General features: G+C 42.5%; 1 protein-coding gene across 8 annotated transcripts in view; it reads right to left on the reverse strand.

Annotated features, from left to right (window-relative positions):
• Positions 1 to 1,036: 1,036 nt before the first annotated feature.
• MLLT10 (MLLT10 histone lysine methyltransferase DOT1L cofactor) overlaps positions 1,037 to 22,669 on the reverse strand; it is a 141,436-nt gene continuing 119,803 nt past the window's right edge. For 6 of the 8 annotated variants that reach the window (XM_083189291.1, XM_083189293.1, XM_083189296.1 and 3 more), the window contains 9 exons: positions 18,301 to 18,418; positions 15,829 to 15,904; positions 12,471 to 12,625; positions 9,867 to 10,055; positions 8,575 to 8,660; positions 6,958 to 7,310; positions 6,043 to 6,145; positions 4,323 to 4,562; positions 1,037 to 3,212 (listed from right to left, as the gene is read on the reverse strand). In XM_083189291.1, coding sequence (XP_083045417.1) covers positions 3,168 to 3,212; positions 4,323 to 4,562; positions 6,043 to 6,145; positions 6,958 to 7,310; positions 8,575 to 8,660; positions 9,867 to 10,055; positions 12,471 to 12,625; positions 15,829 to 15,904; positions 18,301 to 18,418 — 1,365 coding nt within the window. In that variant the 3' untranslated portion in view covers positions 1,037 to 3,167. The remainder of the gene's footprint in view (positions 3,213 to 4,322; positions 4,563 to 6,042; positions 6,146 to 6,957; positions 7,311 to 8,574; positions 8,661 to 9,866; positions 10,056 to 12,470; positions 12,626 to 15,828; positions 15,905 to 18,300; positions 18,419 to 22,669) is intronic. The other 2 variants (XM_083189292.1, XM_083189299.1) reach the window with 1 other exon arrangement.

Consider the following 22,669-nt stretch of genomic DNA (forward strand, 5'->3'; position numbering starts at 1 on the left):
ATACTGCTTTCAGGTGCAGACTTCTCTCATTCTCAGTCCTGCTGGCCTGGCTCCTGGCTGCTGCCGGCCTGTCACTTTCACCAGCAGGCAGGTCGTTGGCACAGTGCGGAACAGACGACCTGCACATGTGCAGTAAAAGTACTGGAGCCAGAGACTGAGGCCACAGCACCAGCGGCAGGTACAGCTGTGCGAGTGGGGCCACAGGCCGTGCGCAGACACAGAGTAGATGGCTTTGGGCACCGAGCGGCAGGGTGCACACACACAGTAGACGGCAGTGGCACACAGTGAGTCTGCCAGTGTGAGTCTCAGCCACACACAGATGGTGCACAGTAGACAGCCGAGCTGCGAGGGTCACTGACAGGCCAGCTAGTACAGGTGGCAGCCGTGTTGGGGCATGGAAGCTCTGGGGCCCTTCAGTTCACTGGAGACCATCACACTTGTCGCCCTTGACCCCCCCCCCCCGATCCCCTCCCCTGTCGCAGGCCCTGAGCAGCGGCACATTTACTAAATAAACTCACTGGATTGAACACTCAAAAACAAGAACAGAAAACAAATCTTGAAAACACAACCAAACTATTCACAGCCCCTTGCAGCGATACTTCTGGCATACAGTGAGTATTTCTACCGTAAAAACGATCTTACCTCTAGCATAGGTGCAATCGTTGTAAAGTTCCATGGGATTCTACAAATATTTAATGCAAGCGTTTGTTGATTTTTTTTTTTCTCTCCCTGTTTTCAAAAGAATTGTTCACGGCAAGGCGTAGAAACCGCTTACAAAAGGATTTTGGTTGTTTATTTTTCTCTTTAAAAAATTCTGTTTTTATTTTTTTTTCATTTTGAACACCTGCAGCCTAGTTCCCTTGATGAGAAAGTGAGGAGATAACATTTGTACAATATCAGACTGTAACACCGCTTCCCACCTCACCCCCACACAACACACACCGCTATCCGAGGACACGTGCAACAACACAGTCACATATCACCAGGAAAACGCTTTGTAGAGGAACGAGAAAATAAACGAAGCACAGACAGGAGGGAACCATCAGCGGAGCAGCTGCTGCAACCTGTTTAATCTCTGAAACAAGCAGTTATGTGGTAACATAGCCGGTCTGTGTACACGTTTTTAAAATTTATTCTGAAAACTCCTGTACATTCGTTTCAGTACACCAGGAATAGTGACATCGAAATATTATTAGCACAAACCAAATAGGTTAAAGCAGTTGGTGACCCTACAAAAAGAGGAACCCACCCTGCTGGCGTTTTACATAAGAGCATGTACAAAAATTATTTTTTTTTTTTACCAAAGTTTTAAAATTTCCCCTGAAATATAAAAATAAATTAATTTTACATTTATTTTCGTTTGTCTTTTTTTCGGCCGAATACAAATATTACAAATCAAAATATTATTATTTCTATATGAAATACAAAAGAAAAAAAAAAAGTCACAAAAGCTTATGTACAGAATGAGGTAAGAACTGTGCCGCAGACGCATTACCGGCCAGACACAGTGGAGGTCAGATTACAAGTGGGGTCTGTTTCTCTACCACCATTAATAATGCAAACGGTTAACTACAGATCAGCAGCGCTTATATCCCAACTGCGGAATCACTGTAGCTGCGCGCACAATGTTATGAAGCCGGGCAGTAGTCTTATTAATGACATTACTCACGTGAGCCAAGTATTTATATGAGAAGCTTCAGGTATTTCTGAAAATGCTTTCCCGGCATGAAAGTGGTTCTTTCATCCCGCATTACAATCCTCTGATTCAATTGTACATAACAAACACCCATGTGTTACGCAAGTAACTTGTTAAGGAGATTGCTCGCATACCTCATCTGTCTCTTGCATCGTTCTGTGCTAACAGCTCTTCCTTCAGGTCAATACAATTATAGAAATAAGAGGGATGGGATGAGCTGAACATTACATGCCTTAGGAAGGAAGCCCTTGGGCTCTGCAGTTTTGTGGTATGAAATAAAAAAAAATGGTAACTAGAAAAATTCTTATGAGCTTTTCTAATATGCAGTTGAATAGGCAATATATTATTAATGTCTTAAATGAACCTATGTGGGTTCTTGCGGGGAATTTCGATCGAATACATTACATTTCCATCATGATTTCTTGACCGTTCACTCAACGCCTTCGGTTTGTTCAGTTCAGCACGGTTACGGCCAGGGAGGACCTGCTCTGGTCGGTCACCAGCTTCTCTGGGTGCCCATCAGTCCGGAGACTCTGTGATGATATGGCACACACCAACCAGTAGAGGTCCCCGCTATTTGGGAATACCAAAATACTGCAGAAATAAGCAAATTGCGAGTCCGAGGGGAGACCTAAACCGAGCGGCTCTCCGTCCATCTATGTAAGCGGAAGGGAAAGATGCATGTCTACATAACTAGCGGCATGCAGACTTATGTTGTCACTCACTGTTCTAACATTTGCTAGAAGAAAACAAAATGGTGCCATTGAAACATATCGGTTATCAAACACAGACCAAGGTGTCAGGGATTCAGACGGTTGCAGAACTCATTGTTCAGAAATAAATAATCATTAGCCATGTCAGCATACAGAGCCACTAGTGCAATGTGAATGCCTCCTGCAGTCCTGCCTCATGTTCTGCCCTGGGAGCGTTAGCAACAGGCACTTTCAAAATGGCCCCCCAGCAACCATACAGTCCCCTCTGTACTCCATTACTTCAGCCTGAAACAAAATGATCATCAACTGCATGAACAACAATTCTATATGATCAATACCTTTAGGTGATCAGTGGTGAGAGCTTAATGTTGGACAGAAATTGCACCAAATACAGACAAGCGCCCCCTAGCAGCCAGAAATCACTGATCACCATTCATTACTACAGCCAGAATGACAACAGTGTTTTACCTTTCCCAGGCTTAATATAGCCGCATTTCAGTGCAACAAAGCAACAAGAAAGTTTCAAGGAATAAATATGTATAGCCTTGGAAGGCTGTCGTCACATCCCATCTCTCTGGGCCCGTGGGCCTGCTACATGGTGCAATGTTTTGCTTGTCCATCTAGGCTTGGTGAGAGAACAATGAATATTTTGTCAAGTCAACTTGGCTTGCATGGTTTCCTTGCTACAGAAGGGAAGACGTCTGCTTGCAGAGAGCTAAGTGCCAGGTGGACGTATGAACTCGTTCCCCCCTCGCAAATCAACTCTTATCTTGCATAACTGGTCCCGTTTTATCTCCAAGTCTCTAAGGAGAAACAAAAAGTGCTTTCAATACATATACACACGTAATAAACGAATAGCAAGTGATAAGCCACGGGGTCCGATACTTATTTGTACTAGTATCGTCCTCTGCATAAGTGCCCAAACAAAAGAGCATCTGTCACATACACACACATGGGAGGCCGACATGTTTATTAGAATGGAGTTTATTTATCCAACAGCAACTTCATGGTGTACTGAGATGGGTGATGGTTAGGAAGCGGTACACCACAAATACTGCCCACACCTTATAATGAATATGTGACGGACATTACATAGGGTGAATCAAGTGCAGCAACGGATATCAATTGCTCCTGAGCAATGGACAAGGCTGCACTCTGCAGGGTTTGCTCAGATTACAAAATGGCCGCCCCACGGAGTGCAGATAACGGATGTTATTCTATGTTAATGCCATAGAATAAATGGAACTAATAAAGGTTTAAAACTAGAATAATTATAACCAAAACATAATGGAGGTACCTGTGTTTCAGTGAGATACGGTCGTTAGGTTCACACATATTAGTTCGACATACATTGGGTCGACTACTGAAGGTGGACATGAATTAGGTCGACGTGCCTATGTTCCACACAAGCATTAGGTCGACAATTGCAAGGTCGACAGTCAAAAGGTCGACATGAGTTTTTCCACTTATTTTTGTTTTAACCAACATGCGCCGACAGGTGGTATTTCATGACCAATCATACACTACAGCGTTGTGGGAGAACAAAATAAGTGTGCTGCGAGGCGCCGAGCCCGAAGCATGGCGCGCAGACGCGGTACACTTAAACAGTGTCAATGTCGACCAGCGGGACAAAAACAAAAGTTAAACTATTTGACGTTTTGAATGTCAACTTTGCCATTGTCGATCTAATGCTTGTGTAGACATTGCGATCATGTCGATCTAATTCATGTGTTGACCTAATCCATGGTTGCCATGAGTGACAGCCCATTGTTGTCTGCCCCTCAGAAGCTCCTTGCTGTGTCCATGTGTGAGGATAGATGAACGAGACATCACAGCGGAGACAGCAGCTACAACGCTGTACAGAGAAAGACGTAGAACCCGTGTATATAGCGAAGGATGTAGTGAGCACTTACTGTGACTTTCTGCCCTGTGCTGTCTGTGTGCATAGCCAGGAAAGGGTTGGCAGTGCTGGAGTGGAGGGAGGAGGTTTGTGCACTGGCCAGCAGGTTGCTGAGGGGTAACTGAGCAGCAGCGGGGATCTGCAGCTGCTGTAGCTCTGGCTGCTGCTGGTGGTGGTGCTGCTGCTGCGGGTGTTGTTGGTGCTGCTGTTGCTGCTGCTGAATTAGCTGAAAGAACAGGGCATGGTGCTGCTCCTGGGGTCAGAAACACAAGACAACATTATCGCTGTAACCAACTGCTGGTAGGCTGCATCTCCGTATCAGTGATACTCCAAGTACTAGAACATGAACACATGCTGTGATACTGGGGGGAGGTTCAGGGAAAATTTAAGGAGAAAGAACTTCACAGAAAGGGTATTGGAATAGCCTCCCATCAGAGAGTAGAGCAAATTAAACATGTTTGGGGGATAGACATATGAATATTCAGTACTTGTTTCCTAGCACGGCGCCCACGATATTCAGTCGTATAGCATTGTATTCAATTTAAAATTGTATACCATTGTATATGGCATACAATGCAATGCGATGCGATTTTAAATTGTATAAGCACCCTAATGGGTTTTTTCAATGTTAAATGCACCCCCTATACGATTTTTAATTGTATAAGCACCTTAATAGGTGCTTACAATGTTAAATGCACCCCCACGCCACCATCAACACCAACCCGAAGCGTGGCGAGCCCACGAGGGGCGACGGCACGCGTTCTCTGACCTTTTCATACCCCCACTATCCACGTCAGCGTGGAGTTGGTTCTCTATATCGTGTGGCGAGCGCAGCGAGGAGACACGCATTACTTCACATGTATTCCGTGTCCTCGCCACACTATATAAAATCAACTCCACGCCGACGTGGATAGTGGGGGGTATGAAAAGGTCGGAGGACGCGTACCGCCACGCTTCGGATTGGCGTAGATAGTACGGGTGGCGTGGGGGTGCTTTTAACATTGTAAGCACCTATTACGGTGCTTATACAATTATTTATCTTATAGAGGGCACATCTAACATTGAAAACACCCATTAGGCTGCTTATACAATTTAAAATCGTATACCATTGTATATGCCATACAATTCGATGGCATACAATTTAAAATTGTATAACATCGGCTAACATCGTATCGCATACCATCGTATGCCTTATGGTATGCGATGCGATAGGCGCCGTGCTAGGAAACAAGTACCGAATATTCATACAAAGAACTAAAGTTCAAAATAGGGATGAAGTTCCCAAAAGTAAGAAAAATAAAATAAAAAAACAAAAAAAAGGGACTTGATGGTCAAGTGTTTCTGAACTGCCCCGTTGTGACAGGTACGGCGGACAGGTGGCGTAAAATGCTCCCCCTACCATAAATACTGGACTATTCGGTAAAGACATAACAATATAATTCCTAGCTGTGACAAACATCTAATATCTCACAACCCTTAAGCTTGGCCCATAACCATTTAGTGGCTGCATTAAGACTACAAGTGCAAAGTACAGTGTAAAAACAACGCTTTCTGTTATTTCACCTTTAAATGCTAGCTTGTATGAAAATTGCATATTGCAAGACCGAACATGACTTGGAAATACAGTCTACAAGTTAGTGTATCAGGCAGCCCAGATTACACATTTGTGGATGCTACACTATTCTACTAAGGAAACTCAGTGGTGGTTATGTGGAGGCTGTGGTGTAACTTACAGGCGTGAGCTGCTGAGAGCTCAAGAGCTGCTGGAACTGCTGGTGTTGCTGATGAAGGAGAAGCTGCCTCTGCTGGTCAGAGAGGAGGCCTAATCCTGAGGCACTGCAATAGAAACATGGCCTCGTATTAACGTGTGCACTGCACAGAACAGTCCTGCTTGTTGTGCCTCTATTACAGCCAGGAGCCCAGGCTGCTCTGCATTGCCCAATTCAACACAATATGCACCGTAACACAAGCATTATTTTATATACACTGTAGAAGTTGCCACTTGGGGTCAACCAAAAAGCAGGGGGTAGATTCAATTAGGTGTGCTGTGAATAGCACCAGGAGGGAGCTCCCGCAGCTATTCGAAACGTTATGTCGGAGAATTGTGGATGTATAGTCGCAAGAACAGTCATTGTCTGACTTTTTGGGAAGTACTAGACCACAAAACCGCACTTGCCGGACTTCTGCTCGCAACGCACTAATCCACTAGTCGGCCTTAGCAGCCTGGTGATTTGAATTGCTCCGGGAGCTGCCACTCGGAACTATTCACAACGTGCTGAATTGAATTGACCCCTTTGACATTGATATTGCAAAGGCACTTTGGGGCAGATGTATTAAGCCTTATAAAGAGATAAACACCCTTCCAATCAGCTCCTAACTGCCATGTCACAGGCTGTGTTTGAAAAATGACAGGTAGGAGCTGATTGGTTGGTGGTTTATCACTCTCCATTTTAGCACTTTTCAAGACTTCGTACATCTTGCCCTTATTCCTGAAGGTAATTTAGATGAGATGACTGCTGGTGTCATTTGTACACAAACAATTGGAACTTGGGATGAGACAGAGTCATACAGAAAACGGGTACGAGATTAAAGCAAACAAAGCTACATAGGTAGAAACTATTAAGAAGATGCCGGTGCTCTGACCTTACCTGTTTGCTAATGTGGAAGAAATTGAGTGGGTTACGTTTGGCAATATTGTCCCATGCGTTAATGCAGTAGTCTGGGGCAATGTTGCCGGAGTCTGGATGACTCCATTCAGGGCCCCAACAATGCCATTAATTGCTAGCTGGTTTGCTGGCAAACCTCCGATCATTGCACCCATTCCCGACATGGAAGAAAGAGCTGGCGTAACTGTCTGGATGCCACTTGCTAGTGTCCCCATAGTGACACCATTGAGTCTCTGCACCCCTTGAACTTGCTGTGCTGGGCTGTGCCTATCAGGGGGTGGAGTGGAAAGTGAAGAAGAGCTGCTGGTGGTGCTCTGCCTACTTGAGGCGAGTTCCTGAAAATGAAGAAGACAAAAGTTTCACTAGGATTTGCTGCACCATTGGAACACAATTAATCCATATAGGACTACTCTTCCAGCTCAGCTAAATCGCAGCTACTTTAATGAACATTAATAACGCTGCTTGCACCAAAAAGTTATTTACGGTGTTTTGTGAGGTAAAATCCCAGCGCTGCTTGCTGCAGCACCTACGCTCAATTGCCCACACACATCATCTCACACTAGCGGCTTAATATCTTGACTAACACTATAGTCCAAGGATGGGGCCCCTTCGCCCTCCAGCTGTTGTTAAACTACACATCCCAGCATGCCCTGCAACAGTTGTAGCATGGCCACATAGCAAAACTGTAACAAGGCATGCTGGGATATGTAGTTTCACAACAGCTGGAGGGCCGAAGGTTCCCCATCCCTGTTATAGACAATGGAAGCAGCCATTTTGTTAGAAAAATAAACATGCACTACAATCTAATTATAATGCTGGGGACTAATGAAGATTGGAGACAGCCATTTTGTGGGATGAATCAAATATTCAAGTGGATGAGATCTATCAAATAACTAAGAAGAACCAGTTACATGAATATCACAATAATTAAACTGAATAGCAATGCTCGAAAATCCATTCCACGCGTGAGATGGCTGCTTCCTCTCTGTGTAGGTGGCCGGTACACAAAGCATAATTCCCATTTAGTTAAAAAGAATTTACCCAGACTACAAATTCACTGCCACCTACACATCACAATGACTAAAAAAAGAAGAGAAGTGAATCTTAGGATGTTGTATTTTAAACCAGATTTCAGGAATGATTTTTATTCTCAAATACTTTGTTTGTAACTTGCCAAAATGCGTCAATATCAACTAATGATTAACGCGTTTCGGCAAGTTACACACACACACACACACACACACACACACACACACACACAGTATTTGAGAATATAAATCACTTTTGAAATCTGGTTTAAGCCCTTGAGTGGTGGGTTTTGCTGGGGCAGGACAAACCTGACAGGGGGCTCTAGAGGTGGTGCACACCTGGACACCACTGGCACACACGTATCCTATATTAGTATTATGCCCAGAAATTTTCCAGGACAGCCCGCTGTGAGACCAGAAAATTTCCGGCCATACCACCCAAGGGGTTAGAATACAAAATCCTACGATTGAATAGAGAACGTTCTAGAATTCAAGCCAACTTAGAGGCTTTCTGCCTGCCTTCTCTAAGCATGAGAACTAGGCTTGTAGTAGGAGTTAACCAGTGACCAACCTGATGTACAGCTGGATGAGCGTTCTCTGTCTGAAAGTTTCCCAAACGAGGACTTTTATTTATGCTCAACGAATCCGTGTTAGATGCTAGAAAGATCCAAAAAATACATATTATAATCTCCAGCAGTAAGTAATGAATGATTAAATTTTCAAGGTGTCAGGAATCTTGGGAGAGTTTTTTTTTTCTCCTTTCCAATTTAGCTCCACAGATTACAGTTTATGGTGTTGCAGGGACCAAGCCAAGTTATTATTGTTGTATTTTTATTTATGTGGCATTATATTAATTATTACACATGATGGCTTTTGTTAAGGATACTAGGAAAGGAGTCAGGGTGGGAACCGGACTTCTTTCCTAGAAGAAAGGAATCGTCAAGATTTGTTGTTTCATCACCCGTTGGTTTGGCCAGGTACACATTGTTCTGGTGATATTGCTCTAAATGTGCATGTATTAGGGGACAAGTCTATTTCCAAAATTATTGCACTTATTCAGATCTGATCGCAGTACAAATTTGTTCTTAAAATGGGCAAAACCATGTGCACTGCAGGTGGGGCAGATGTAACATGTGTAGAGAGTTAGATTTGTCTGAGTTATTTTGTTTCTGTGCAGGGTAAATACTGGCTGCATTATTTTTACACTGCAATTTAGATTTCAGTTTCAACACACCCCTCCCAAATCGAACTCTCTCTGAAAATGTTACACCTGCCCCACCTGCAGTGCACATGGTTTTGCCCATTTTGAGAACAAATGTGTACTACAATGAAATCTGAATAAGGGCCATAGATTTTATCTTGCAGAACTGGTTCATCTTTTGTCTGCCATACATTGTATACAAGTGTAAACCAGGTTTGTGTAAGTAAAACTATAATAAACCAACCAACAATGCAACAGAATGAAACCAACAATAGAAAATTTCCTCAGTGTTAAGGCCCCCCCACACAAGAACGATTGTCACACACTAATTTTTTTATTATCGATAATCGACAATAATCGGCCAATATATGGGACGATCAGATGGAAATCGGACAATCGGGCAAAAAAACGTTCTAGTGTGTGTGTGGGCCTTTAGAACTCCAGGGTTAAATAATCTTTTACCGCTAATATCTGACAAGTAACCCAACATACATGTGCTAATTAACAATGATGATAGCCGTCATGTTTAAAATAAACAGGATTGTGGGTTTTGTACATTTCTCACACTTACATCCACCTGGGACACAGGTCCGCTCTACCGAAGCTCGGATCATTGTGTCTCACTGCATTATAAAACAGGTAGAGCTCATTGGCATCCTTACCATTCTGTATTGGGTATGAATGTACTTGGGGAGAGGTGTTGCGGTTGGAAGATATTGTTGGGAAGGGAACAGACAGCTGTGCATTTAGGAGCTGCAGACGCTCTTTCTTGGCAGTTAGGTTCTTGATCTGTTCCTCCAGTCGCCGGTTCTCCACTTGCAGTTGGTGCAGTGACTTTAGCATGCCTAGGACTAAGCATATACAATCATGTTGGCGGGATTTACTTCCATTTACATGGGTGAAATCATTATGCTCATTTGCAACCAGGAAATAACCAGGACTCGCTGATGAGAGTGTAATCAATCAATGTTTTGGTGCCGGATCTGAACTGTATGATGGTCCTTAGACAGCACAACGTGGTTGGATACACAGGCGAGGAACGGAGCGCCCTGGTGTTTCCTGCTTGTACCTAATTAACTTCACAATGTCAACAGCACTTCAGTGCTCATTACACTGATGAGAACATCCACGCAGGCCTCACCCTGATACAGCACAGGAATTCACTATCTATGTCGGCCATTCCCCTGTTGATATTTTGTTGTGCCGACCTTTGGCATGTCGACCCTGTTATACATCTGGACAATTGGACAGAGGTCAGATCGTACTATTTGGTGTTTGGAACTACACTCGACTTACAGGGTCACTGAGGTCATTTATTAATTAAATTGACTTCACTATAAAACTAACAGCATGGAAAAGAATAACACTTGCAAGTATGATGTCTTTGGGGGCCATTCAATCTGTAGCAATATTTCCCCAACTCGCCTATTCAATACTGCCGTTACCGGCAGCATTAAAAGGCTGTCAGATCCGGCTTTTTATCAAAGTCAGAAATGGCCGTGGATTGTCAAATTTTTGACAGACTTTTTCCGACAATTCACATTTCACCGATTTCAGGACTTTCTGACACTCGACTGTCGGTACACTGGATAACAACAGTTGAAATTGGTGTCGGAAGCCAGCAAAAACGGACGGGTTTCCGACTGTCGGGATTTTCTGACAGTCGGAATGCCGGATTGCAAACCTCCCATTATCCTGGGATTGAGTATTTTTCAATCCAAAATCCCAAGATTGAGAAATCCCTAAATAACAGTGATATGGTAAAAGTATTTACAGATACATACCCCAAATGTTTACTAGAATTTTATTTTACTTTTCAAAACCTTAAAAAGGTGTCACTAAAAGGACAATTTTTAGCAGGTAGAATAATGGAGATCCTTCACTTTCTTCCTAGCAGAGAAAACACAATACTGGAAGGATTGCATATAGGACCTAGAAAATGGAAGCTTCCATGCAGTATCATGTGTGTCCTTCCAGGCTTTGAAAAAATCATAATTGCAGATACAGCATGTTCTGCTTCTCTCCAACTTGTCGCAGCAAACTGTACAGGGTACAATAAAGTTTTCTTTGTTTGCTTGACCTCTATTCCAGAAAATAAATCTGGATCAGGAATAGTCACATCTGGTCACTTCCCAAGGATTTTACTTGACCCCTCTGTCTTAGCGCATACAAAGGGGCTCTTAGTGTGCCCAAATGAGATGCAGGACAACGTCAGTAAACCTGTCCTCTAGCTATCATGTTTAAAGGATTATCCCTGCGTGCATTTCCTCACAATTAGCATTTTGTCAGGATACCATTAATATCGGATACAAGTATAAGGAGATCCACATCGTTATAGCGTTTCTCTTCCCTACAACAATTTTCAATAATCTGTTTGAAATTGAGTAAAAAAGGCAAACAAACCAACCAAGGGATAACTGGACTGGACTCCGACTACCGAAACTTTTAATCTAGTTTCAATACGTGTATTCTGTCAGGTCAGCTAATAAGTGGTGCTTTATTGGTTTAATGTAGTATTTTAGGTTACAGCAAACAGCCTGACACAGAGTATCCTTATTTACAGCTTGCAGATGGAATATATATATATATATATATATATATATATATATATATATATATATATATATACATATACATACACACACACACATACATATACACACACACGCATACATGCATACATACATACGCACGACGCAAATGCAACAAACCTCAGAACTGGGGAAAAGAATTGCGTTATTGGTTCTCTGAACATCTTACAATTATTGGGCATGGCCCTTGATGGGAGTTTATTAATACCATACATTGAACAAATCCCAGCATTGGACACAGCATTTATTATATGTGATTAGAAGTTGATGGCTCTCTCCTGAAGGTTACAGAGCCACTGTCACATGGGAAAGCCATTGATCCAATTACAGAGAGGAAAGCAGGCCTGCTTCTGATAATGCACTTAAGTAGATAAAACGAACTGCGGGGAAAAACACTGTATAGCCGCATTATTATTTCGTGACTGACTAAAGAGACATCGGTGATTTGAAGGTTTCAAACTGGCATACCTAGCAGCAATGTTACTTAGAACAACGGTGTGATTGACACTATGGGGGATAAATGTACTAAAGCTTCTAAACATGAAAAGGGTTAATGTTGCCCATAGCAACTAATCATCAACACGACAGAGTTTGAGATGCCTGCCCTAGGCAGACCTGAATGGGACAGCACACTGCCGCGAGACCAGAACATTCGCCAATACAACCACCACTTACCGTCACTATTTGTCCCTTGTTCTTGAAGAAACTGCTGCCCTTCACTCCACTGCCGCTCCAGTAGCTGCTCTATACTGGTGGCCACCGGCAGAACGCTTTCCGAGTTACTGCCACCCGATTGTTCATAGCGGGACGACAAGCTGTTCAGGGGAGACCTGCAGGGAAAAATCAGTCACATGACCAAAAGTTTGAGCAGTGAAATCCGTCACAGGTATTATACAAAGCCTTTATATTGAATTAAGCATTGACAGATTAGCACTCATCAGTGTGCATTTATTACAGTGTCACCAAGCATAGCCTACAACAGAGAAAAGAGCTATTTCGGAAAAAAAAAAAAGTTTTTATATCTCTGAGGAACTTCCCAGAATGAAGATAAGAGATAAAAGTTGTTTAATGTAGCGAGAGATTTTGTTTCTGTGTATGCACAGACCTCCTATCTGTAATCAGCCGGTCAGCAGACAGCTGAGAAGGATGAAGCGTCTGAGTGCTGCTGCTGCTGCAGCTTTAGCAAACAGAATATAAATAACAATGTCCAACTGCAAAAACTCTGCACATTTTACAAGTATGAAGGCAAAGCACTAAAAAAACAATATAAAAATTGTTCGAATTGGATACATACAAAATAAAAAAATGAAAAAATTTGAGCCGCCAAGATTTAAACATACACAAAGCCTGACCCTCAAAAAAAAAAAAAAAGACAGACAATACAATACACAATGCCGTACAAAACACAAATCTTAATTGCTTAAAAGAATGCGGTGATCTTGTTTCGCAACTATCCGAACTGGTAATTGTTTTGCTGTTTACATTGCTATACATGCAAAATAAAGCTTTTGCATTCAAAACACCCAAGCGGCAAGAACAGGTGTCCTTCGCAATGTAGCACCTAATGGGCAGCTGTACCAGCCTTTTCTCCAAAAGCAAGATACAATTTCCTTAAAAAATGTACACAGGATTAAAAAGCTGTGATCAGTCTTTCAACTGTCAGCCTTGTTCCTCCGCAGGAGAATCCCCATATTGAAAAACAAATGCAAAAGTATTCTCACTGGGACTGCTAGTCAATATGACTTATGATCGCAGGCCTGCTACCAGGAATCTGGGGCCCTCAAATGAATTGCTAGGACCATGATGGACGAGCCCTTGTGAGGAGAGAGAATTGAGAGCCACAGGGAACAAGGCTCAAGTTGCTGAATGAAGCCCACTTATTTTCAAAGCAGAAATTCCTCCCTCATCTCTTTAACTTATTTGAGTAATTACCGCTAAGACAAGGATGGCGAGGAAAGAAAACAAAAAAAAGAACCCCCCTCACAAACTGACTAATAGCAAATAAAAATATATAGCCTGTAATTTCTCCTCTATATAAAAGATACATAACACAATAACTTTAGTATTTTCAACTGGGAACACTATCAAGGGCCAGGAGCCATGAGCTATAAAACAATCCATAACGAAGTCTAAAAATGTACTTGCAAATTAATGCAATTGTTTAAATAGCAAGTTACGTGTTTTAAAGAAAGCGTCCTACTTCAGATTATCTCCATTTCAAAAACCTATCTGGAGGGCAAACACAATATTGCAATACAGGTTCACAGCTATCAGGTGAGAGAAGGAGGTGGAGGAGAAGGGAATTCCACAACAACCCTGCTCACTACATAATAAACCGAGTGACAATCGCCATGGAATTCATAGGACGCTCCAGGAAAACGCTGAAGTATAATTAGTAGCATTCCAAAAACAAAAATAAATGCACAAGCTGCATTTTACAGCCTTCCACGGTTAGTTATGGTAACAAGCATAACTCATTTTACATAGAATGGCTGCTCCAAAGGCAAAATTGCAACCATAGAGCCAGTGCCACCAATGCAACAGCATTACAAAAATGAAAGGCCACCATCCACTAGTGTGATATGGCCAATAATTGCTGTGATGTATTACATAAAAAGTGACACAACGCTTGTCATGTACCTTTGACTATGTAGTGGGGCACGTTCCTGTGTGCCTCACAACGCAAAACCTGCGGGTTGTCATGAATGTGCACGGCAACCCGTAGCCCTTGCTGGAATTGCATAGAATACATTGTATGCAATAGGACTACATACAATGTATTGCATGGGTCCGTGCTGCCTGGTGGCTGCCGGGTGAGATGGTGGGGTATTGCATTCGATAACTCGCCCTAGTGGATGAGGGCCTTAAGACAAACAGACTAAAATATTTATCTTCTGAAACGCCTTCACAACAAAACCTTCACCTGCTATATATACAGCTTTCAGTGGCGTATACTACTTCTGCTGCACTAAATTGTACTAGATTATTATTGACAATTTTTCATCTGAACGGGAATGTGGAGCGTGTAAGCACCGGGGAAAGGAGCCCACAACAAGTCTCATAATATTTATTAACACAAGACCTCTCCCTTCATCAGCACAGTACATTTATCCTAGAAGTAGCCTGATGTGTGCAATGAGGCGAGCTATCAATGTACACAAATGTGATGTCATTCAGTGCTAGGTCAGTACACTGCCCATCATCTCTCTGTGCGTCACCTTCATTGGCTCTATAAGATGCTTAACTCCGATAAGGGCTTGTCTAACACTGCCTTTAGAACGTCATCCCTACTGAGAATAATAGTATCTGCGGTGATCAGCCTTAGCGTTCCGTGCTGTGTGGTATATTGAGGCTACTTGTATGAGGAAATACCTGTATAACTCAATTATATGTTTATAAGATTTATAGGGTATTGCGTAATTGTAATGAAGTCCGGGAAACAGAATTAAGGAAACAAGTGCCTGAGACCTCTTATGGAGATGCATACAGCATCCCGGCGGTGGGGATTCCGGGGTTCACCGTACAGACACCGGCATCCTGCCAGGAGACCACACCGAAATACAGAGGACTTAAGATTAGGCTGCAGGATGGTGGGAGGGTATGTATACTTACTTGATACCTGTCTGGATTTCCCCCCATAGGGATGCTGGCAACAGCATTCTGAATGCCATCATGCCCACAACCGGTCATCTGTATGTATCCCTTAGGTGCCGTGTGTGTGTGTGTGTGTGTGTGTGTGTGCGCACGTGTCAGATGCTTGCTTGATAACAACACCTTACACAGGATCGGAATCTCTGTTTCACAGATTCATTCCTAGATTTTATCCACTTTCCATATATTGCAAAAGGCTCACATTAATCGCGCTGTGCAACTGTACAGTTTTCAGCACACATTGCTTTCTAATCGCACCAGCAGCCATTTCACCACATCCAAAGGCTGTATTATTGTTCTTCCAAATGTCAACAAAATCCCAGGTCTCCAATGAGAGGTTTCCACATTTCAGAGTGTTTGAGGCTGTGCAAAGGATGCTTACCGAGGAGACAGGCTTCCTCTAGGGGAGGCTCCCCTCACCACCAGACTGCGACCATTGTCTCCGAGATCTTGATCTGCTGTGAAACAGGTCACAAAACATCAATACATTAGTGCAGGGCCTATGACAAGTCCTCTAATAGCACAATGAATACAGCCTATATGTAGGTCCAGTTATTTTATCTGAAAGTTGATCATTTATATCGAGATATAGAATTACTTCTCTAATAATAAATCTACTGTAAAAATATATACTATAAAAGTGTCTATTACTAAATATATATATTTTATATACATATATAGCTATACACATACATACATGCATATATACATAGAAGTTTGCCCATTTGGAGCATTCCATGTGAATCAGAGTGCAATGACCTAATTTTACATAAAATATGTGTTGCCAATTAATAATTCCCAGCTCCCACTGAGCTGGGGACTTTGACATCACAAAGCTTTTTATGCAGCGCACAGCAGGCTGGCTGGAATGTGTGGTCTGGCTTTCCTCAGTGTAAGCTACATCCGAAAATTTTACAAACAACTGGAAAATGAAAAAGGCTAAGTACAGGCAGCATAAACACCACGGGGAACGCAATGATTTACTGCCAGCAGCCATTCTCCCCCTGTTCATCCAAAATGAGTTTTCATTCATAAAGATAATATTTAAGAACAATGCTCACAATTGTTTTATGGAAAATGATCCGAACCCCTACATTAAATAATTGTATTTGCATAATGTCTGTATAAATTAATTACATACACAACAAATAATGCATTGGTGAGAAAGGAATATTGGTTCATAACCAGATATGCATAAAAGAAATTATGGCCCTTATTCTGGTTCACTCGCAAAGGCAGATTCCTTCTCAAATGGACAAAACCATGTGCACTGCAGGTGGGGCAGATGTAACACGTGCAGAGCGTTAGATTTGGGTGAGTTATTTTGTTTCTGTGCAGTGAAAATACAGACTGAATTATTTTTACACTGCAATATAGATGTCACTTTGAAGTAAAACCCCACCCAAATCTAATTCTCTCTGCACAAGTTGCATCTGCCCCACCAGCATAGCACATGGTTTTGTCCAAGTGAGAAGGAATTTTCCTTTGCGAGTGAACCAGAATAAGGGCCTATGTCTCTAACTTGCTCCTTTGCTCTTGGGCCGACCCGCCTGAAATCCCTGCTCACCTTTACTTTTACACAGTGACCAATCATATTACACAATGAAAACATATGCCCCGTAGAATGCAGACTGAAAAGGAGAGCACAAGTTAATGAAGAATATTGAAAACCCAACATAAAAGAGAGCCAGACTCCGAGGTAATACAACGAATGCCCGGAGACGTTACTTGTCAGCCTGTGTTCCAACATGGAATAGGATTTCATTGTAGTACCTCTATGACCTAGTACCCTGCAATGCCTTTCCCGGGGCCTGTGACGTGGCTCTGACATGCAGGTGGGTGTTTCCCATTTGCTTTACCTCTTCCCTCTGCCACTCTGAATGTCTCCAGTGAAAGTAAGGGATCACAGCTGTGAGGAGCTAATCTGTATGCTTACCACAGCAAATCCCAATGTCCCGTGCCGTTTAACACCTTCCACTCCATGGAAGACCCCAATTCTGGGGTTTACTTCACTAACAATCTAAATACGGTAGTCTACCTCTAATGCTTCATCATCTCTTCTGCTCCCCTGAGGTTAAATATACATCTGTATCTGACTTAACATATCACAGGCTTTAAAGGACAAAGCCATGCAACACACATTCTATTTATTGTCCCCTCCCCCCCCCCCTCTTCCCTTGTCCGACTGGCTCCAGCCCTAGAAATGGATCTCCTTGGGAAAGATGCAGGACTAGCCTGTGTAACACCACTCCTGGTAAAACAATAACAGTGAAAGTATGAGCGAGGAGAAAACTTGCCTCTAGCCAGCAACAAAATTACCCATCCCCAAGCTGGCCCCCTCTGGAGGTTATCCTCCCCTCATTGTGAGTCAAGTGCCCTCTGACCCTTGGCTGGCAAAGACATGACTGATCCATTCTTGGTACATTGGTAAACCCACCCTCCTCCCTGAAACATTCATGACCAGCCTGAGTCAACAACCGTTACACACCAACATCTCCTGACCGGTACTGTGCACTAAGTGTACAACATTTACAAATACAATACAAAAATGTATTTACAATGTTTTTACTCCATTATTAACCTATTTGTACTTTTGTTCCAATGTAATGTTTCATTTGTTTTTTGAACTAGCTTTGCTTTTTTTTTTTTAAAAGGCTTTTTAGCCTCATTGCAGTTCTTCATGCCTGACCAACTAGACTGACCTACAGTAATCTGGAATAATGCCCCTGAACATCTCACAATCTCATTTTGTACAGTGAACGCTTGTTCCGGTTTTGTGATGGTTCTAAAGCCCAGACAATACATCCAACTGCTTATTTTAGTAGGGTGAAAGTACATGATGTGGGATCATTACCTGGTTGGCTGTTATCGACCGGTGCAAGAAGAGGTCCAACAGAAAAGGTGGGATTCACCCTACTCCCACACGGATGAGATGAAGTCACAGTCACTGAGGATCCAGGAAGAGAGTTTACCTGCCCAGAGAGAGAGATAGAGATAGAGGTTTATTCACACCCCACATCAAATTGGCAACCAATCAGCTGCGCTGTATAAATTTATATTAGGCAAATGACAGATGTTACTTCAGTGCTGTTTGGTTGCCACTTCTCCTTTATCACTGCTTCATACATCCAATCCTGTGTTCACACAAATCAATTCTTCTAATGAGCAATATGATTTGTTTCAAAACCATCTTTGCTTTACAAGCGAATTTCTGGTAAATCATTATTAAAAGGGTTTGTGCAGATGCGTAAAGTTAATATATGATTAGAGACAGAGCAGGATACATTCTGTAATGGTTATTTACAACAATTTACTGGCTCAGAATGAAGAGAAAAGACATAAAACGCAATATGGTTTATAAAACTAAATAGTTATATGAATGTAAATGACAGAAATGTAATCTGACAAAGGCTGGAGAAGGGATAAGTACAGCAGTAATGCAGCCTCATTACAGACTGTTGTGATTATATTTGGTATTTGGGAATATTAGCAAACAGAAGAAATGCAGTACATGAGTATTGGTCAACCAGGAGATTGCACCTGGGGGTGGGGGGGTGGGTGTCATTCAGTACCACTCGCTAAGCAGCAGTCCTTCACTTCACAGCGACCGGTTTAACGCTGCTCGGCCGAACGACCACCTCCCCTGCCAGCAAATCGCCTTCGGTACCATGCAAGGGGATGTATACGAGAGAACATTCCCTCACATGCAGCCGCTAGCAGGAGAAATCTGCCTATGCAAAAAAAGTCAGTCTGACCTGACTTGTTTATGAGCGCCAGGACAAAGACAGGGTGGATGGCTGACGTCATGTGACGTCAGCCGCCTGCTCCCAGCAGGCATCGGGGTTTGCACATTTGCAAAAAAATGCGCATGCACAAACCCCTACCATCGGGGCTAGGGCCGAATTCAGATTGCTACAAACGATCAGGAATCAACCCCCTTATACCAAGAGGATGCAAACTGACCGAGCTTGGGAAAGCCTGAGCCACTCCCGACTCCACTTGAAGATATGGAAGCCATAAACTCTAATACAGTGCACGGTGTAAGCATGGATACTCTGGCTAAGGTAACAAAGTGCAGCCTCACTATCAAATTCAGTACGGCACCAGGGACCATCTGTTAAAATTAAGATATTGATCGTTTTAAATATACTAAATACCAAAAGTGAGTTTATAGCTGTACTGCCCTCTGGACACGTATCGCAAATATATTTGTGTTGCACATGATTAAACTAAATCTGGGTTACGTTCGCAGAACAGTTCCAAGTACAAACGAATACTGCCACTTAAAATTCACGCAGCGTGGGGATAGGCTATTCAATTAAAAAGCCTTTTCCCCTGTAAACTCTGGTATTACCTTGAGCAAATGCCCTGACCCTGCATAAATTGCAGAATCAATGGAGATTACAAAAAACGGGGCTCAGTGTGAGCACCAGAAGTGGCTGCCAGTCAGTAATAAAAGTAGGTGCCAGGCAATGGGTTTACCCAACACGTAAACCACCCAATTTGCAGACGTTTCCTCACAGCTCACGAAGTTGCAATGTTCAGTCTACTTTCGGGGATTCACCCAAGGTGTAACTAACCTCTGCTAATTGAATAGGTCTAGCCATGGGAAGCTAATTGAATTTGCCTGTAAATATTATTTTACCACTTTTGAAACACAGGACATGTATTTTAGACTTAAGTGCCCTTAGTTGCATCCCAATATTTAGTGAAGGCCCAGCTCTAGGATGTGTGCTCAGCATTGGCTTGGGAAGGGAAATTAGGAATTCCCTAGTCCTAACAAACAGACAAAGCGAATCAACAGGAAAACAAAATGGTGTGGATAAACGGTATCCAGATGATAGGTCAACGCTGAAAAGTCGACATGCACTAGTTGACATTGACAAAATAGTGTCGATAGTGGGGGGACGGGGACGACTCATGTTGAACTGGTGCATGTTGATCTTTTTCTCAATGTCAATTGACCCTTCGGTCCACACCTAAATAAACATTAGCAGTGCTCAGGATTGGATATTTATCCTGGGAGTACATTTAAAAAAATAAAATAAAATCAGTAAATCAAGCTGATCCTGAATGTATCTACATAATAACATTTATTTATACAGTCAAAGCATACTCCACTTTACTTTAAAATTGGGACAAAGCAATCAGCAAGCCTACAACCTATAGAATAAGAGGAGATTGATGCGTTTGGTTAAGTGCTGCATATTGCATATTGTGCCCTCAGATAGAAATGGGTTAATGTGCTTAAGTGGGGCTATGTGGGGATAAGAGGATTTCTAATATAATGGGAATAGATGGAAGTTGTGACTGGACGGTGTACAATAGTTAAGATGACTAAGGAATGTAATAAGCTTCCATAAAGAGATGAGTTGTGGGGAAGGTTTGGCTAGATCAAAGCCTTATTATGTGCGGGTTGAAATTCCACGAAGTGCAGCCTCACTAGCTTCTTCAGAAAAATGAGTGGCATCTGTGGGGGGAGGGGTTTGTTCTTTTGAGCCAATAGGATTCTACAAATTCCGTATCAGGACCCTGCATGAACAGGTAAGTCCTTGACAAAGCAAATCAAATTAGCAGTGGAAGATCCTGTGTAATAGAAGATGTTTTAAAATAACCAGTAAGTTTTGTTCCACAAAATACACAAAAGAAAGAAGCAATGATCACTCTAAAGAAATATATAAATCTACTCAGACTTAATATCTTAAACACAACCAGCACATGTCCCAAGCATAATGTAAAACAAAACACTTAAACAGTTTGTAGCAGAATACTCTCAATCTTGGAATTCTGGGAAACAGCCAAAGCCGCCAAGTAATTACACACTATGAAGAATTCCATTCACCCCTAAAGTATCTAGTCAATGGCAGGACATAGACGCATGGTGGCCATGTGGTTATCCTGCTAATTATTTAATCTTATTAAACCGTTTAGAACATAAGAGCAGGTAGACAACAGATGTCTCACAAATGATTGGCCTTGTACATCTGAAGCCGGCTGTCGAGGTCAAAGGGTTCAAGCTCTCAGATACATTGCTCAATCCACATGACGACATATTTCCTACAATGTGTGCCGTCATTACCGGGGAAGGGGGGGGGGGGATCTGCATACAATTTGAGGACTTCCTCCCCCAACCGCTCTGAGAAGAGTCTGGCTCCACGTTTTCTCTCTCAAGGGGAGGGGTGCATAAAAAGAAGGATGTGTTGAACACAATAGACAGCTCCACGAATAGGAGCTTTGCCCTGACCCCAAATAAGGAGCTGTATTTTTGGCAGCTTCCCAGCCCTACTTACTGAACAGCTCTTCAAAACTTTGTATTCATTCATGTCGCTAACCACCGCTCTGAAGGCCTGGGCTGGGACATGTGCCAAACACGTGAAAATGAGCCCTTCAACATACACAGCCAAAGTCTTGCATAATCCGCAGCAATAAAATGCTCTCCCTTGGCTGCACACACCATCCCTTTCTAAGAACATTCCTGTGTCAGTCCTACTGCACGCTCTGCTTCTAGAATAGAAACAACTTGTGCACTACAGTAAAGGAGTCATTCTTAAAAACGAAACCGGTTCAATTAAGGGCAGCTCTAGCTGTGCTCAAACTCCTGCCACAACATGGATAACAATTATAAAGAGGTGTGAGCAAAAGGTGGCAGGAACATGAGAATGTAAAGTAGTCCTAGCTGCACTGTACCTTAGATGCACATTCAAAGTTCCTGGAGTAAGTAAATGGGTGGACTTTGTTTGAAGCCCACAAACACAGGGAAAGACTTACCAAGAGCATTTCGAGCTTGGGCAAAGCGAAGACGATGCCACCAGTTTACAAAATAGCAAGACAGATTCCACAAATCTAGATTTTGCAATATTCTGTCATCTACCAGTTTATGTGCATAAGATGAAAGATAAATTTGAACTTAGTTATCCAAGAAAGCATTTCTTTCTTTTATTTTAAGGATTTGAGTACCTACAGGTTTCTATCACGAGGGAAACTGTTTCCAAGGAAGAGAAGTATTAGAAAACGAATGGTGGATGGTTCAGGGGAAATGTAAGAACAAATTACTTCACTGAAAGGGTAGTGGATAAGTGAAATAGCCTCCCGCAAGAGGTGGCAGAGGCTAAGTCAGTAGAGCAATTTAACCATGCCTGGGATATGCCTACCAATATCCTTACAAAGAATAAAAGCTCAAATAGGGTTGAGGATACCTAAAGGATAGAATCAAGGGTCAGACT

The sequence above is a fragment of the Crinia signifera genome, chromosome 5 (genome assembly GCF_055691185.1).
Source record: "Crinia signifera chromosome 5, ASM5569118v1, whole genome shotgun sequence".
Taxonomy (NCBI): domain Eukaryota; kingdom Metazoa; phylum Chordata; class Amphibia; order Anura; family Myobatrachidae; genus Crinia; species Crinia signifera.